The sequence below is a fragment of the Taudactylus pleione genome, unplaced genomic scaffold (genome assembly GCF_031769625.1).
Source record: "Taudactylus pleione unplaced genomic scaffold, aTauple2 ptg000397bl, whole genome shotgun sequence".
NCBI classification, from domain to species: domain Eukaryota; kingdom Metazoa; phylum Chordata; class Amphibia; order Anura; family Myobatrachidae; genus Taudactylus; species Taudactylus pleione.
In genome coordinates this window covers 2,336,763-2,354,439 of record NW_028284799.1, presented here as the reverse complement: position 1 = coordinate 2,354,439, position 17,677 = coordinate 2,336,763, and the positions used below count along the sequence as shown (strand labels likewise).

The 17,677-nt window shown below is 40.3% G+C and overlaps 1 protein-coding gene across 1 annotated transcript in view; it reads left to right on the top strand.

Annotated features, from left to right (window-relative positions):
- The window catches only part of TBX4 (T-box transcription factor 4), a 266,648-nt gene that overhangs the window by 16,133 nt on the left and 232,838 nt on the right, over positions 1–17,677 (top strand). The window contains exon 3 of the mRNA XM_088446319.1: positions 15,797–15,891. Coding sequence (XP_088302445.1) covers positions 15,797–15,891 — 95 coding nt within the window. The remainder of the gene's footprint in view (positions 1–15,796; positions 15,892–17,677) is intronic.

The following is a 17,677-nucleotide window of genomic DNA, read 5'->3' as shown; positions in this document are numbered from 1 at the left end:
TGAAAAATATGAACACCAACTTAAAATCACAGTAAATGCTTATTTCTATCTGGAGTACAATGGCCAAAGTGGTTATATATTATTTGAGTTTAGGTTATGTGAGTCTGAGGTATGTAATATAAATCAAGGTAGCCACAGAAGAGTGTGGATTAAGTGTAAGTTTGAGTATATGCTTATGAAACTTGATAGGCAGACATCTGAGAAGCAGAAATACATAATAAGGCTTCAGTGAAGAAGATATCCAAACAGGAAACTGCAGGAACCTGAATGAGCATTTTGCTGATGGAGAAACATTTGGGGTGATTCAGTTGAACATGATAGAAACAATTTGCTGTTCTGGAATGGCAAATCATTTTCATCCACATCTCAATTTTTCCATCGCAACCCACAGAGTTACTAGCACTATGTAATTAAATATTACTAAATAAATAATTGTTTGGCGGCACATTGGCAGTGATTGAATTCCCCCTATAGAACAGACCATTTTTAATGGATGAGGAACCAGTATGAAGTGTTAGCAATTTGTATGCATTGAAAAAAAATCAAAAATCTGTATGAACATAGGAAGCAAGTATCTATTATATAATGCTGTAAGGTGTGTCTAGAACAGCCTCAGTAGAGAGCTGCAGGGAGGTCCTGCCCTCTGCACAGACACCACAACCTCTCCTTCCCCCTAGCTAACTGACACCATGCAGCCACACACCTACCGCACCCTCCTGCCAGGGGTCCTGTGATTGCGCACCCCCCCACAGAGGACCAGCGAGTCAGTGCCTTCCACACCCCTCCCCATGCTGAAGGACCATGAGTCAGCACCCTGCCTCCAGCCAGAGGTACTGTGAGTCAACACCCCTCACACTAGAGGTCCCACGAATGACCACTTCCAGTACAGGGGAGGACCGGTGAATTGATACCTCCATCACATTCTCCCTTGCTAGAGGTCCAGTTAATTGGCTTCTCCCAAATTGCCTCCCCACCGGAGGTCCATTGAATTGGCACTCCACTGTGGGTCCCACATCTTGCTGTCAGAGGTACATATAGCATCCAGAAAATGGGGAGATGGGAGGAAGAACATTAGATGAGAGAAAAGGAGGAAGAACAAAGGTATATGGGTGGAAAGAGCAAGAACAGGGAGATGGGAGGAAAGTGAGAAGAACAGGGGGAGATTGAAGGAAAAGGAATGAAGAGGGAAGGACATGGGGGATATGGGAGGAAAGGGGGAAAAACAGGTTTAAAGGCAGAACAGGGGGAGAGAGCAAAGGAAGAAAAAGGAAATAAAATCTCTGCACAATAGCTAGCGACCCAGTGAATGATGGGTCAAGAATACTAGGGAATTATATTGATGTTGATTTTAATAGGGATATGTATGATGAGCAATTAGGTTGGTTATCAACCATGCTGAAATATTGAAGAGGCTGTGAGATATCTCACCATATTCATAAACTGTACACAGTTTAATATACAATTCAGAGAAATGAGGGTGTAAGCTTAGGTGTCAATATATACAGTAAAGCCTCATTTTGCATTTCAGACAGGCAAATTCAACTAGCCTGATTTGTGATGCTTCCCATTAACTCTGTGTCTTCACACTGCATAGCTATGCCTGACAGCTGAGAAGCAGGCAGAGAATGCTGCTAGATAGGACTGCTGATAGTAATCATCACCTTGCACACTGCAGTGCACCAGTAAATGAGACTTGCGTCCTACAAATTAATAAAAATGTCTCTGTCTCTCATATGTGTCCACCTCCCCCCTAATCTCTCTTTATCTCTGTCCCCTATCATCTACTCTCTCTCTCTCATCTGTGTCCCCCCTGGAGGGGTGCACTGGGAGGTGCAGGAGTGCTACCTCCCTGCACTGACAAGAGGCAACAAACCTGTACATCTATAGAGAACTGTGGGGGAGGCGGGGGGAATGCCCATCAGACAGCCAGTGAGAGCTGTGAATGGTGTGGGGCCTCACTCCAGCTTTCACTGCTAGGTGGACCCATTAGCAGATTATATGATAAATGCATCCACATCTAAAAACACGCTCTTACTTTACTCAGCTTAAAATAGAAAGCAAGGGCTGACCATCTTCAAAGGAACAAATATGCATCCTCTGTTAGTAATTCTGTCCCATTAATTACAACCATGGTTAAATTTGTATAGAAGAAAGTCTAGTGCAAAAAGACCATTAAAAGTATATATACAGAGTTTTTTCGTTATAGCAAGGTCATTGATAAATTAAGGCTATGCATTCACCTTTACAGAACTGATGAACATGGCAAACAATTATCAGGGTTATTGTATTTCTAAAATTGTCTCATGTTTTAACCAAAAATGGTTAAAATGGGTACACAGTGCACACTAAGGCATTGACAAATGTTTATAAGAATTAAAGAAATATAAAATTACCTTGCATGAAAAATGTTTTGACGTTAGACTTACAACATACAAAAAGAAACATACCACAATACAAAGTATAGTATTCTAAACTGAAATGTGCCACAGGATCAGTGGATGCGATGCCCACTAATATGAAGAATAGCCCATGAAACTAGAGTGACATTTTTGCAGCAAATTAATAAGATATTGCTTGTTTCCTATTCTAAATGTCATCTCCAATACCTTGATATCTGGTATCTGAGTCGCCTGCAAAAGCGCACACAGCAGAGTCTATTGACAGTCGCTCTTCTGCGGCTTTATGCAAATGGCCTACAAACACCTTCACTTGTGTAGATCCATGTGGCCGAATGTGCAAGGACTCCCTCCTCTTATAGAGATTCCCACTTTTAGCATCTGTGCACACTGTGATACCGATTGGTGCATCCTTGTTCACCGCCATCGATTGCACCATCGAAACCTTCACCAGGGCTGGTGCAGTTTCTCCATCTGACCATGGCCTCTTATGCACCGACGCCCGCCACACTCCTATAATATGCCCACTGAATGGCCAATTTTTGCGTGCATTACTAGCCACCTCCCAGTCACTCCCATCACTTTTTCATCACCTTTCTGATACCATGTAAATTGAATGCAACATCACCTTTGTGTGTACACTCTGTGTAACCAATGTGCTGTAGGGGATTTCTGAAATTTTCCCGCATGTGCAGTTGTAAAAAACACTCGCCTACATGACCTTCGACACTGCATGCAGGTTGCATGTGACTCAGAATCAGGCCCATAACATCCCATGAGTAAAAGAAGTAAACATACTGTATATCTGTTTATCAGTACAGCAGCAGGTCATAGTATTATATTCCATGGTAGACATCATCATTGGATGTCTAATATTTATGTTTATTTATCTGTACAGCAGAAGGTCATACTGTAAGTATTATATTCCATGGTAGACATCATCATTGGATGTCTAATATATATGTTTATTTATCAGTACGCAGAAGGTCATACTGTAAGTATTATTTTCCATGGTAGACATCATCATTGGATGTCTGTTATTAAATAGAAATGTATTTAATTTGTAGAAAAAGGGAAGTCTAAAGAAATTTGTTGCCATTTGGAAAGTAGAATGCTAGAGAAAATGGAAAAATAGTTTAAATACAGCCACCTGTGGCAATGATAGTAAATTATTTATTTTTTAACAGTGTTTTTGGAAGGATACTGCGTAAAAGAGACTGAGAGAGATCTTTGGTTTTATGAGAAAATATATTTATAATACCCGACTAGGTCATAACAACCAGAAAAGTTTTCCAGAAAGTTATGCTTTTATTCCAAATAGTTTGAATGAAAGATCTGCAAATATCTCTGTGATATAATAAAGGTAAATGGAGATCATTATTTTTTGAGTCTTATCCTGGAAGGTTATGAAGGCATTTGGTCATTTAACCATTTATTTTCAGTATGGCTGATCAATAAAATATTAAAGATTAATTCTACCTTTGCCAATAATAATAATAATAATAATAATAATAATAATAGTAATAATAATAATAATAATAATAATAATAATAATAATAATAATAATAATAATAATAATATCTAAACATTTTGTATGTAAAACAATGCTCTACTTGTCATGTTTCTTTTATTAGATACTGGAGAAATGCAATGAACAACAACTTGGTAATATCACATATTTTCAGCAAGTTTTGCTATACGATTTCAAGCAGCATTTTTTGTAAAAGGTAAAATCATGCTGCTTCTACCATTAAAAAAAATGCTACTTTAAATCATGCAGCAAAAATCTCAAAGACTTTTTGTAAAATATCTGATTATTACATTTCCCAAACAATTTTTAATAGATTGTTATTAACAACTACTCTCTGCTTACTGTCAGATGGTTTGCTTTGAAAACAGATTGTATAAGTTCCAACCCAAGCTGCATATATATATATATATATATATATATTAGGGGTAAGCGGGTTCTGTTTTACTCGGATTTACTCGGATCTTTAAACAGCATTTTATTGGCTATCGCCTATCATGTGTTTTGGATAGCCAATATAATAAATCCGAATTTGCGGTAAAGTGGCGATAAGAACCGAGTAAATCCGAGTAAAACCGAGCCTGCACATCCCTAAATTATATATATATATATATATATATATATACAGAATGCCCTTATGCTGCGCTAATTTTACAACAACAATAAGAAAGATATGAATACATTTTTAATCAAAGTTACGTAGCTGCACCTTTCTCTATATATCTCTGTTAGACAGATATACACAAGATAAAACACAACAACACAAAGAGAAGGGACGCTCACTTAAACAATATAGATATGTATGTATTATAAAACAGTCAATAATAGACGTAATATGAATAGAAAATAGCAATCATAGTGCTCCAATGATTAGTTCATAGACACAGAGAAAGATGTTGGATTTCCTCTCCTTTATTCAGATATTTTGGAGTATAGAAAATCTGTTGATCTTTAAGTATGATGAAAACTCCATTATTCAGGATATACGTTCCTTCCTTCAGATGTAGCTGAAAGATACCCTCGTACCAAAAATACACCCAAACAATGAGGGCCAATAAGCCACTATCAGTAGTGGATAAAATACTGCCACAACAATATAAAAAATGAAAATATTTATTTTATAAAAGTGGTCAATTCCATATTGAGTAGCTTACATCAATTGTAAAGTCACAGAGACAGATGAAACCCAACGCGTTTCGTCCCTAAAATGGGACTTCATCAGGGGTTTAAAATCATCATGTGACTGAGTCTACAGTCCTAATGTTAACCTGGAGAACCACAATGCAATTCTTGGCTAGTAGAGCGCATGATGAATAAGTACACTTAATTTTTAGATCCATTGGTCGGGTGTGTATAAAAGCAATATTGCATAACACTCCTCAAAGATGCTGCTAGCACTTGTAGCTTGCTGAGCTGACTCTAGCAGCATCTTTGAAGAGTGTTATGCCATATTGGTTTTAAACACACCCGACCAGTGGATCTAAAAATTAAGTGTACTTATTCATCACGCGCTCTACTAGCCGAGTATTGCATTGTGGTTCTCCTGGTTAACATTAGGACTGTAGACTCAGTCACATGATGATATACCTTTGATGAAGTCCCATTTTAGGGACGAAACGCATTAGGTTTCATCTGTCTCTGTGACTTTACAATTGATGTAAGCTACTCAATATGGAATTGACCACTTTTATAAAATAATTATTTTCATTTTTTATATTGTTGTGGCAGTATTTTATCCACTACTGATAGTGGCCTATTGGCCCTCTTTGTTTGGGTGTATTTTTGGTACGAGGGTATCTTTCAGCTACATCTGAAGGAGGGAACGTACAGGTATATCCTGGATAATGGAGTTTTCATCATACTTAAAGATCAACAGATTTTCTATACTCCAAAATATCTGAAAAAAGGAGAGGAAATCCATCAACTTTCTCTGTGTCTATGAACTGATCATTGGAGCACTACGATTGCTATTTTATATTCATATCACATCTATTATTGACTGTTTTATAATACATACATATCTATATTGTTTAAGTGAGCGCCCCTTCTCTTTGTGTTGTTATATATATATATATATATATACATATATATATATATACAGTATATATATATATATATATATCAAGAAAGAAGAAAAAGGGCGCTCTAATGTACAAAATATAAAATATATTAAAATACAAAATGTGTAAATAACACAAACTAAATAATTAAAAAATCAACAATTAATGCAGCAATGAAGCTACTTCAATGATCAGTCCTAGATGTCGACACAAAGGATGAATCTCCCTTTTGTTTCCCAGAGAGTAGATTTATTGAGTCCATTGTTGGTCTTTAAATGATTTTGTAGAGGTCATAAATCCTGTTTTCAGGGTTAGCAATGATTCCTTATAATGTTGCTGAAAAATACCCTTCCACCAAAAATACACCCAAACAGGCCAAAAGGCCACTATTATTATTTGAATAAAACACTTCAATCTCAATAAAAAAGAAAACTATTTATTCAATAAAATCAGTGAATCTGATGAGCTTACATCAAACACTAGTCAAAATACGATGGAGACCCAACGCGTTTTGTCCCCACATGTATCTTCATCAGGGGTACATCATCAAATGACTGTATTATCAGTCCTATTGATAGTCAGGAAAATGTGAACACTGATCAAATGATCCTAAGATCTGTTTGCGGAGAATAAACTGGAGTAGACTCACTTTATATAGTGGATGGATTTATACTGCCAGGTAAGGATTGCTCAGAAGCAATAATCCTGTTCCACTCCTGCAAAATACTGCTGACAAGTGTTTCAGTCTGCTGCAAAAGCGCTTTGTGTCACCCTACTTTATGTGTTCACTTCACTCTCTCGGCACAATGAATGTTATAATACTGCACCCACTTTTCCTTCACTCTTATTATCATATCTAATCATCCTGCTCCCACTGCCCCCCCATCCCCACTGTGTGATCGCCCCACTCCCACTGCTCCCCCATCCCCATTGTGTGATCGCCCTGCTCCCACTGACCCCCCTTCCCCACTGTGTGTGATCGCCTTGCTCCCACTGCCCCCCATTCCCACTGTGTGTGATTGCCCTGCTCCCACTGCCCCCCCATCCTCACTGTGTGTGATTGCCCTGCTCCCACTGCCCCCATCCCCATTGTGTGATTGCCCTGCTCCCACTGACCCTCCTTCCCCACTGTGTGTGATCGCCTTGCTACCACTGCTCCCCATTCCCACTGTGTGTGATTGCCCTGCTCTCACTGCCCCCCATCCTCACTGTGTGAGATCGCCCTGCTCCTATTGCCCCCCATCCTCACTGTGTGTGATTGCCCTGCTCCCACTGCCCCTGAATCCTCACTGTGTGTGATTGCCCTGCTCCCACTGACACCCATCCCCACTGTGTGTGATTGCCCTGCTCCCACTGACCCCCCTTCCCCACTGTGTGTGACCGCCCTGCTCCCACTGTCCCCGAATCCTCACTGTGTGTGATTGCCCTGCTCCTACTGCCCCCCATTCCCACTCTGTGTGATCACCCTGCTCCCACTGCCCCCGAATCCTCACTGTGTGTGATCACCCTGCTCCCACTGCCCCCCCATCCTCACTGTGTGTGATTGCCCTGCTCCCACTGCCCCCGAATCCTCACTGTGTGATCGCCCTGCTCCCACTGACCCCCCTTCCCCATTGTGTGTGATCGCCCTGCTCCCACTGTCCCCGAATCCTCACTGTGTGTGATTGCCCTGCTCCCACTGCCCCCCATTCCCACTCTGTGTGATTGCCCTGCTCCCACTGCCCCCGAATCCTCACTGTTTGTGATCGCCTTGCTCCCACTGCCCCCCCATCCCCATTGTGTGATCGCCCTGCTCCCACTGACCCCCCTTCCCCACTGTGTGTGATCGCCTTGCTCCCACTGTGTGTGATTTCTCTGCTCCCACTAACCCCCATCCCCACTGTGTGTGATTGCCCTGCTCCCACTGACCCCCTTCCCCACTGTGTGTGATCGCCCTGCTCCCACTGTCCCCGAATCCTCACTGTGTGTGATTGCCCTGCTCCCACTGCCCCCCATTCCCACTCTGTGTGATCGCCCTGCTCCCACTGCCCTCCATCCACACTATGTGTGATCACCTTGCACCCACTGCCCCCCCCATCCCCACTGTGTGTGATCACGCTGCTCCTACTGCCCCCCATTCCCAGAATGAACATGCTTGAAGGAGAGGGACTATGGGTATGGCTTCTGCCAGGTGGGCAGAGTTCCACCACCTCTCCAGGACCACTTTAAGGACTGGGTATGATATGTTGGCTGATCTTGCGATCCGCAATGGATCACAATGACCATTGTATAGTGTGTACATCCAATTTCATCCAATTCTTTGTATTATGATTGAATTGGGTAGTCGCATCTTTCCATCTGATGTGCTGCACATCAGATGGGACGATGTCACACATGATGCAGTGTTGATACATTAAGCATGTAACAATATATTGTGTAATCATATGGCAGCTCATGCAGTGTGTACGGCGATGTGATACACTGTTACATTGCATCGCATGTCGCTGGGTCTTTGAGATGTGTACCCAGCTTGAGGTGCAGTTTTGTCTACTGGCACACATACAATAAGATGAAACCCTCCATAGACACCACAGGCTACAAAGGACCGGTAAATATACATTTTTAGTATGTGGTAAAGGGAGATACATGAGCTCAAAAAAACCCTAAATAATGTCTGACTTGTTTAACAAGGATATATAGATATATCCAGGAACACTATTATGTTCTGTAAAGAAGTTGGAACGAAAACTAATACACGTATCTATGCAATAAAACAAATGTTTATGTAATCAAGAAACATAAAACATATGCACAAAGTCATATCAAGGTGATGGGGGTATAAAAAGGGGTACAGTGACGTACTGCACATCAGATGGGACGATGTCACACATGATGCAGTGTTGATACATTAAGCATGAAACAATATATTGTGTAATCATATGGCAGCTCATGCGTTATACATTTTTAGACCACACATTAAAAAAGAGGAAATGCTTTAGGTGCACAGAGAGCTTACAGTAAGCAGAAAATGACAGAAGCTGTTATTAAAAATAGGGAAATTGTCAATCCCGAAAAATACAAATATTGGAATTCCAAGAAAGGAATGACCTAAAAAAACAACAACAATATACACATCCACTTTAACAACTCTTCTGGGACAAATTTTTGAATGTTAGAGATATATAATATATATATATATATATATATATATATATATTAATACATTAAGTTACAAGTTAACAACATTTTTTTTTATTTAAGTGGTGAAAAGCTGGAAAAATGCACTCGCCAGTTAGAAGACCTTCCTCTTTTTGGTGTTTTTGCCCATTGAAGTAATGTTGCTGCAATTCCCACTCTGAATTTTTGATTGATTGAGAGTAGTGAGCAATAATCCTATTGCACATATCTACTCCTCCCATAACTTCTTGTATTGGTTGGCAGCAAACAGCCTTGTTACTTGGACATACTCCTTATGCTTTCTGTCCCATCTGGAGATGACGTCTTGCGGTTCTATTCCTGCATATGTAGAGATCATAGCATTATCGGCCGTGCTGCAGGGGTATTGCGCATACTTAAACAGGGTTTTTCAGGCATGCGCAAATCATATGAATAGTTTTTTCAATCAAACTCTTTTAATGCAATGGTTAGTTATCCATGGCATCAAAAGTTTCAATAGTGGAAGCCCAGCCATAATTTCATGGTGGGCTTCCAATGTCCATCCCTAAAAAGAATCTCGGTGAAGCAGAGACTTGCGGAACGAAACAGGAGTAATGTCATCAATATGTAATAGCAGCCAGATGCACTGTGCATTGGCACAAAAAATAAAAAAATATAGAATATACACTGACACAAAAATACCCACAAGCTCTAAATGTCCACAAATGTGGACATTTACTATTTACGTTAAATTGTATAGACATAATACAAAAAAAAGTTAGATGAATACAATTACGATTCCTAAACATATCTAGAGTACGCACCTGTTTTGTATTGCATAACATTTTAATTATATTATGTTGAAAAAATGCACCACTTTACTGTTGCAAATTGTGGTTGAATATTTATGATCGAATGCACAGAAATTATAAATGCATTGTCTGTAAATAGATTTTAATATTAATTATATTGACCAATTTAGGTATGATATACTGTATATTCAAACTTCAAAAAGTTTTGCAATTAAAAATAACCATTATTTTTAAATAAAAGTAAACGTACACATATGTGCCAGTATCCCTGAAATAAAAATACATGCAACAATTTAGTAACCAGACAAACAACGTAAGCAGCAGCTTTAGTTTTGGTGTTTCAGATCTGTAAAATAGCTGTAGATGTGAATGCACCTAGGAAAATAGGCAGTAAAACATTAACCCTTAGATTTTTCTTCTTTTCCTAACCATAACAATGGATAATAAAAGCACCAATATATCAAAATAAAGATCATGGGTAACTCAGATTGGCAGTGTTTGGCAGAATGTATAAAGTAAACACAACCAGTATAATTCAGTTCATTATCATCACACAAGGATGTATTTCATAGATCAGTGTCAAAGCATAAATCCATCCATCAATCCATCCATCCATCCATCCATCCATCCATCCATCCATCCATCCATCCATCCATCCATCCATCGTTGTTAGTTTTCATTTTACAGTATTTAAAGGTGACTGGTAATTGGGAACTGAGATAAATGCACCCAGTTTTTCAATAAGACTATTCCTCTGTCGAGACTGTCTGTCTACCTAGACTAACGCGTAAGGGGAAGTGAGACAACACTTTAAATCCTGGAGCTGTGATTTACAGTATGCTTGAGATGGATTGGTTTATGAAAAATATCCTCAAGCAAACTGATTTATATGCACTGTGTTATACTGGCATTCAGAATTACCCATGGGTTTTTATTTTGACATAGAGGTACTTGTATTGCTTTTATGAACCATTATTATGGTTTGTTAAAGAAGAAGACTATAAGGGGTAACGTTTTATAGCTTGTTGTCCTAAGTGTTCTTATGGTATATGGCATTCAGCACTACAACTATTTAAAAAAGTTCTTAAACATCAAAAACTGAAGTTGATGATTAAGGTTTAGGTCTGGTCACTTGACACTTTACATTATAGGTGACAGTATATTCTCAGATTACTAATTGTTCTTGGTTGTATTAAATATAGTAATAAAGGAGTTTTGCCGCTGTGATGTACTCTGTATTGAGAACTACAGAACTACATTGTGGATAGTGCTACATTCATCACTAATATTGGGACTGTCCATTTTGTGATAATTTAGATCACAGACATACAGTAATTGGCTGACTGATAGCAACAGTTAGATAGGGCAATATGTTGGGACTTATGTAATAGGTTGCAAACTGCAGTCGAGCTGGTTTTGCCTTTAAAATGATTACCACTTTAAGAATATGGGAAGACTCATAGGAGTTCCCGCAGCGGCTGTAGCTCGCAACCTATTATTACTAAAGACCTGTTGTCTGTATTTTTATATTTACTCATATTAAACATTGAATATTGATATTATAGTGGATACAGTATATATATTTTTAGGTAACAGTATCAGCTATTCTAAAGATTCTGCCCATTCTTTGGGGTTTTGATACTTTTTTGTTATTCTTATTTACATTTCTTTTTCTTAAAATATCACATCTGTCCTCAAGGCTGCTATCAGAAATTGTGAGGCCTGGTACTGACAAAATAGGCACCCCCTCCCTCCCCCCAATGGCATGGTGCAGAGGTGGGCAGTGTGGTGGGTAATGTGGGTGGAGCTGCTTCGGGAGTGGGGCATCAATTGATGCTTAAACTAGTATAAAAATTCTCAAAGTTTGGGCTGTGGGAGCGTTTGTTATTATAACATGTCAGTCTATCATATTTTATATGAGACTATACAAATATAGAAATATAGGAGAGAAAAGTGCTGAAAATTCAAAAACACACAGATGACCAGAATCTATACTAAATATATAGGGAAAGCAATGTTGATGTTCTCTCTCTCTCCCTATATAAATACAAGTTGGAACTACATAAAATACATTGAAAAAGCCCTGGATCCACATAAAATTATTTGAAATAGCCAGACCCACATAAAAAGCCAGAAGGAAAGGGAAGTGCAGGACAGGGATTGCCTGACCTATTTGGGGCACAAGGATGAATAGACGTGGTGGAGGGGAAGGGTGGCCCAGGGCAGGGAAGGATGAACATTAATGGGGTGGCACAGGGCAGGGAAGGCTGGACAAGGGGGGTACAGGGCAGGGCCCTTCCTAGGCCACCCTTTGGCCTGGAGTGGTAAAGGGCAGGGAAAGCTGGTTGGACTAGGGGGGCAAAGGGCAGGGAAGGATGGTTGGACTGGGGGAGGGGCAGAGCAGGGAAAGCAAGATGGCTGGCTAGACTGGGTGGGGTGCAGTGAAGGATGACTGGACTGGGGGGTGGGCAGGGAATGCAGGCTTACTGGCTGGACTGGGGGGGCAGTGCGGGGAAGGCTGGCTAGACTAGAGGGGTTAACAGGGCAGGGTCAGACACTGGGTCACCACCAGCATACCTGGTACCTGGTTTCTTTAGAAACAGAACACCAGTGGTATTTCCAGAGAAAGAAGTGGGCCCGGGTGGCAGTGGAGTGGAATGCATCTGATTGCGGCCTGAGAGCATTAGCATTGGAAGCATTTGAAATATAGAGCCGGCCACCAGCCAATTACAGCTCGCAGAATGGCAGCCCATCAGGAGCGGCAGCTCCTGATGGGCTGCCATTCCATGAGCTGTGATTGACTTGCGGCCGGCTCCATATTTCAAATGCCACCGATGTTTGTTCTTCCTGGCTGCTGCTCAGTACGCTCCGCGCTGCTGCAACCCAGGCCCCCTCTCTCTCCGGGCCCAGACTGGAGTCCTGGCAGTCCCCCCCTGATGGCGGCTCTGTCTATCCTTACTTCTAAGGTTGTGCAGGACTTCAGTATGGAGTCTTTTCCTCTTATAGCTTCACTATCTGCTCCTCATTCTATAGCCCAGACAGTTTGGTGATGTCAAGGCATTGCTGCCATAGGACTGTTTGAATGTAGGGCAAGTTTAATAAATCGGCAACAGTGGCATATGAGGGGGCACCATTAAACTAACTAGTAATGGAGCCTAGATAGGAGTATCCCTGAAATAAGTTATTTTTTCAAACACCGGTTTCTTGAAAAGACAGAAGTCCTCTTGTTTCAAATATAGTTGATTGAATAAGGTCTTCTAAAATTCCCTTAGTTAAACAAAAAAGCAGCTAAATTTCTTTTAGCATAAATCTTAATTCTAATCCTAATACTAACTCAAATCATTAATATAAACCCAAACCAAGCCTAGACTCAATTTAAGACACCCAAATTTGAATCTTAACATAAAATATAAAATTATATAAAGACCTAACAGATCTAGGGCACTAAAGAGCTCATTCAAACCCTCTCGCTAGATGTGTTCGCTCGCTCCCAGCATATGCAAAACCAGCGCACAACCAGCAAGGCAGGCGATCGCACGGCAAGGCCCACTATGTCTTGGCATGCGATCTCTCTGTGTATGCAGATGTCCACCGACCATTCATAAGACGCCCACTTGCGCACGTCATCTACTGGAAGTGCATGGAACCATTGGTACATCGAGCACCATCGGATGCGATCGCAGCGCTTGAGGTTGACCACTGCAAGCACTGCGATCACTTCAGTGTGTATTTCATCCAAGTGACGTGTACAATGACGCTGCCTGCTAATTATGCACGCCTCTGTAAAGGCGTTGGGACACTCAGGAACGCCTGTGTTCACACCTCCACTCCCCCGTTTCTAGTGGCCTGCCCCTGTTACCACCCACAAATGGCTTGACCTGTCACTCATTCAGCTGGGCTGTCAATGCTGGGCGAGCGTACGCTTCCCAATCTCTCGCTGTGGTTCGCACATGCGCAATGCGATGCATACGCATGAGCAGATTGCAACTATCGGTCAGCTACGAGCATTCGCATCATAGCGAGAGGGTCTGAATGAGCTCCTATGTACTAAGCCTTGGAGAGAGATATAGTGGATGGAGATAACGTACCAACCAATCAGCTCCTCCTAACTTTACAGGCTGTGTTTGAAAAATGACAGTTAGGAGCTTATTGGATGGTACTTTATCTCCATCTACTTTATCTCTCTCCAAGGCTTAGTACATAGACCCCTTTGTTTGTTATAGACTCGAGGTTTGAAAATGGATGCAACTAATGTGGCTTTTATCCTAGTTTCATTGGGTTATGTTGTGCAATAGCTGCAGACATACAGATGACTATCTACACATTATTTATTTTTCTAATAGATTTCATATGCTTCATGTATATAGATCCCTGGGAAATTACTCTATTTAATTTGATGACAAGTGCATATACTGTATGTGCCAGCCACCAATACTGCAGTACTCTGGTGAATTGGTCGCTATTGTTTTGTACGTGCTCGAGTAGGGCCAAAATGAAGCAATTCCACGTGAACCGCCGCCCCCCGCTGCGGGGGCTTTACATGTAATTGCGGGGGGATAGGAGGGGTCTCCGGCAGCCGGGAGGCTTGCCTGCCTTCCTGGGAGGTCGGGAACAGCACCCAATTTTCGGGAGGCTCCCTACCAAATCGGGAGGGTAGGCAAGTATATGATACTTTACATTAACAGGGATGTTTGTGTCAGATTAGTGAAACAGAGGATTCCTTGGATTTAATTGCTGTCTGTATCCCAGAAGCTGTGGTTTTGAAAATATTTGTTTACATCTGGCATCCTCTTAGATCCTTGTCTCTAGTCCCTAGATAATTTAGTAATCTCATTTTCTTATCAAAAATGTTTTACTAGTCACTATTTGCAGTATGTTTCTGTCATGATGTTAAAATTTTTAAAAATGTAGAGTGAAAACTCGCGCCTTCCAGATATGTTGTTTCGCACAGCCAGGGGTGCATGTCCTCAGTTAAAAATGGGATGTAGTTATGAGACCGGCAGTCGCGATGCCGCCAGACTCAAGATAGGCAAAATACCAATGCCTATCTTAATCCTGACACCGTAACACCGAAGGACGCAGCCCGAACGAGGTAAGTCCGGGGCACCCTTGGCATTAGCTGTGAGGGTGGGGGAGGTTTAAGTTTAGGAAGTTAGGGTTAGGTTTTGGGGGGGAAGTTATTGTTAAGCACCCCTAGGGGGGAGGGCTAGGGTTCGGCGCCACTGGGGGGACTAGGGTTAGGCACAAAAGAGGGTAGGGTTAGGTTTAGGAATGAAGGGGGGTGGGTTAGGTTTAGGCTCTAACGGGGAGGGTTAAGGTGCATGGTGGGGAGGGTTAGATTTAGGCTACAAGAAAGGAAGGTTGGGGGGAAGGGGGGAGGGTAAGTATACTTTCGAAACCCCTGTCAGGATAGCAACCAATGGGATGCCGCTGTCTGTATTGTGACAGGAGGCATCCCGACAGCCGGCATTACATACCCATTCCATTAAAAACCACAGATCCAAGATACAAATGAATAAAACTTTATTTGACTGTAGCATTCACAGATTCATATTAGCATTGTTCAATATCAAGGTAGATAGAGAAACTGTAGGAAGAAACAGTATTAAAACACAGCCTCAAAGTTTAAAGACAAATGTGGGTTAGTACACTGTCCTGCCAATGTCATAGAGGTTACAATAATTTAAATTTGTACAAAATGAAAGAAAACATTTAACAGACCAGAAAGATAGCACTTATCATTGATTAATATATTATGAGAATATTGATGCTTTGCTTTATATTGCGTTAATTTAAGATCACATTACAACTTTTACCTTATAAAAAAATTACAGAAATTATTTTTTCTTTCTGTTGTATTTATAGACAATTGAAAACATCAAAGTATATCTTCATGAGAAGGAACTCTGGAAAAAGTTTCATGAAGCAGGCACTGAAATGATTATAACCAAAGCTGGCAGGTTTGTGACAAATTTATTCCATTATCTGCTGGGTGTTGATATGTAGAGTGTTGATTTATTCTGCTATACTTTAGTGACTTTTCTTTTACATTTAAGTTATTGATGTTTTTATTTCTCACAACATAGTATATTCTTCTTTTTACTTGTTATTTAAAAGAAATAGTAAAACATGTTTAAAAAATAGTCTAAGGGGTATATTTACTAAAGTGTTTTCTAGAAGTGGAGATGTTGCCCATAGCAACCAGATTCTAGCTATTATCTTCTGTAAGGTGCTAGATAAATGTTAAGTAGAATCTGGTTGGTTGCTATGGGCAACATCTCCACTTCTAAACCCCACACTTTAGTAAATATATCCCCAAGAGTGGACAAAATGTTAAAAGCAAAAATACAGAGCAGGATCATCTGAACTCAAATTTCTGGAAAGGCAATCAGTCTGTCATTGTCTATTTTCTGCAGAACATGAAACATTTATGTGAGGTAGGACAATAACTGTCTGTATTATGGGAATCTGCCTCCTCATCAAGACAAATAATGGGCTAGTTCCCTAAGGGTCCTATGCAGAGGCTACTTAGAACAAATAAAGCTGATGATGATTATCCTTCCTGTTGCAAATCTCAGATATTCACTGGCTGTCAAAAGAAGAAAATGTATGCAGTGTAATTAGTCTAGCAATAGATGTCTTTTGTTGCTTCACACCTTTTTTTTCCTGGAGAAATATGTGGACAGCTATGTGAATATGTGTGTTTAAATTCTTCTCCTTTCCTTTTAGAATGTAAGCTCTTGTGAGCAGGGCCCTCTTCTTATTTCCTGCCTCCCCTTAGGCTCATTATCTCAGCCAATGACTATACGCTATAATTTTGCCTACACTGTTGTAATTATGTTATGTAAATATGGTATCATGTTACTCTGTTTACCCTGTTTTGTAACTTTGCTATGTATGGAGCTATGACATTTGTGGCACCTTGTAATTAAATAAATAAATAATATTAATAATAATAATAATAATAATTAATAATAGCTATCAGTATCTCATCTATCATTAACTTTCTATGAGTAATTGAGCCTTCAATCTGACTGTATTTCAGACTTCCTATATGTTTATTAGTGGGTTGTTCACTCATAATTCGTAGAGAATAAGGGCTCATACACACTAGACGATGTGCTGTATGAACGATATTGGTGAAAGATTTCCCTTGAACTTTCTGTAGTGCAGGACAAATGATATTGGGTGTACACATCTGTGAACAGGCAATTCTTGACAATATAGTCAGATTGGCCAGCATATACGGACGACAAAAGACATCATTATCGACTCACGGGAGGTCAGATTAAAAATATGGGTATATGAGCGCTGGTATGGATTAGAATTGGTGGACCGCACAAATAAAAATATATGAATGTAATGAATAATCAGTAATCAATAATAAAACAAAACAAACAAAACAAAAAAAATATATATTTTTTTAAATAAATAAAAAATAATAATTAATAAAAAAACAAAGATGAAAATAGAAAGAAAAAACAGCAAAGGAGAGAAAAGGCATAAACAGTATTATGGAATTAATGTTTATAGTCTTTATAGACTAGTTGGGGGTGTGCCAGTTCTGCATGTACCACACGAGGGGTCCGCTGTGCTATTGCCACCTAACTCACCCTAACTAGCTCGGCGTTGACTGCTGACTTCAGCTGCAGATTCCCATCTGAGCCGTGATCACATGTCCCGCCGGGCTGGCGCTGCTTGATGACAGAGGGCGTCGAGGGATGTTCAGTGGGCTTGTAGCGGCAG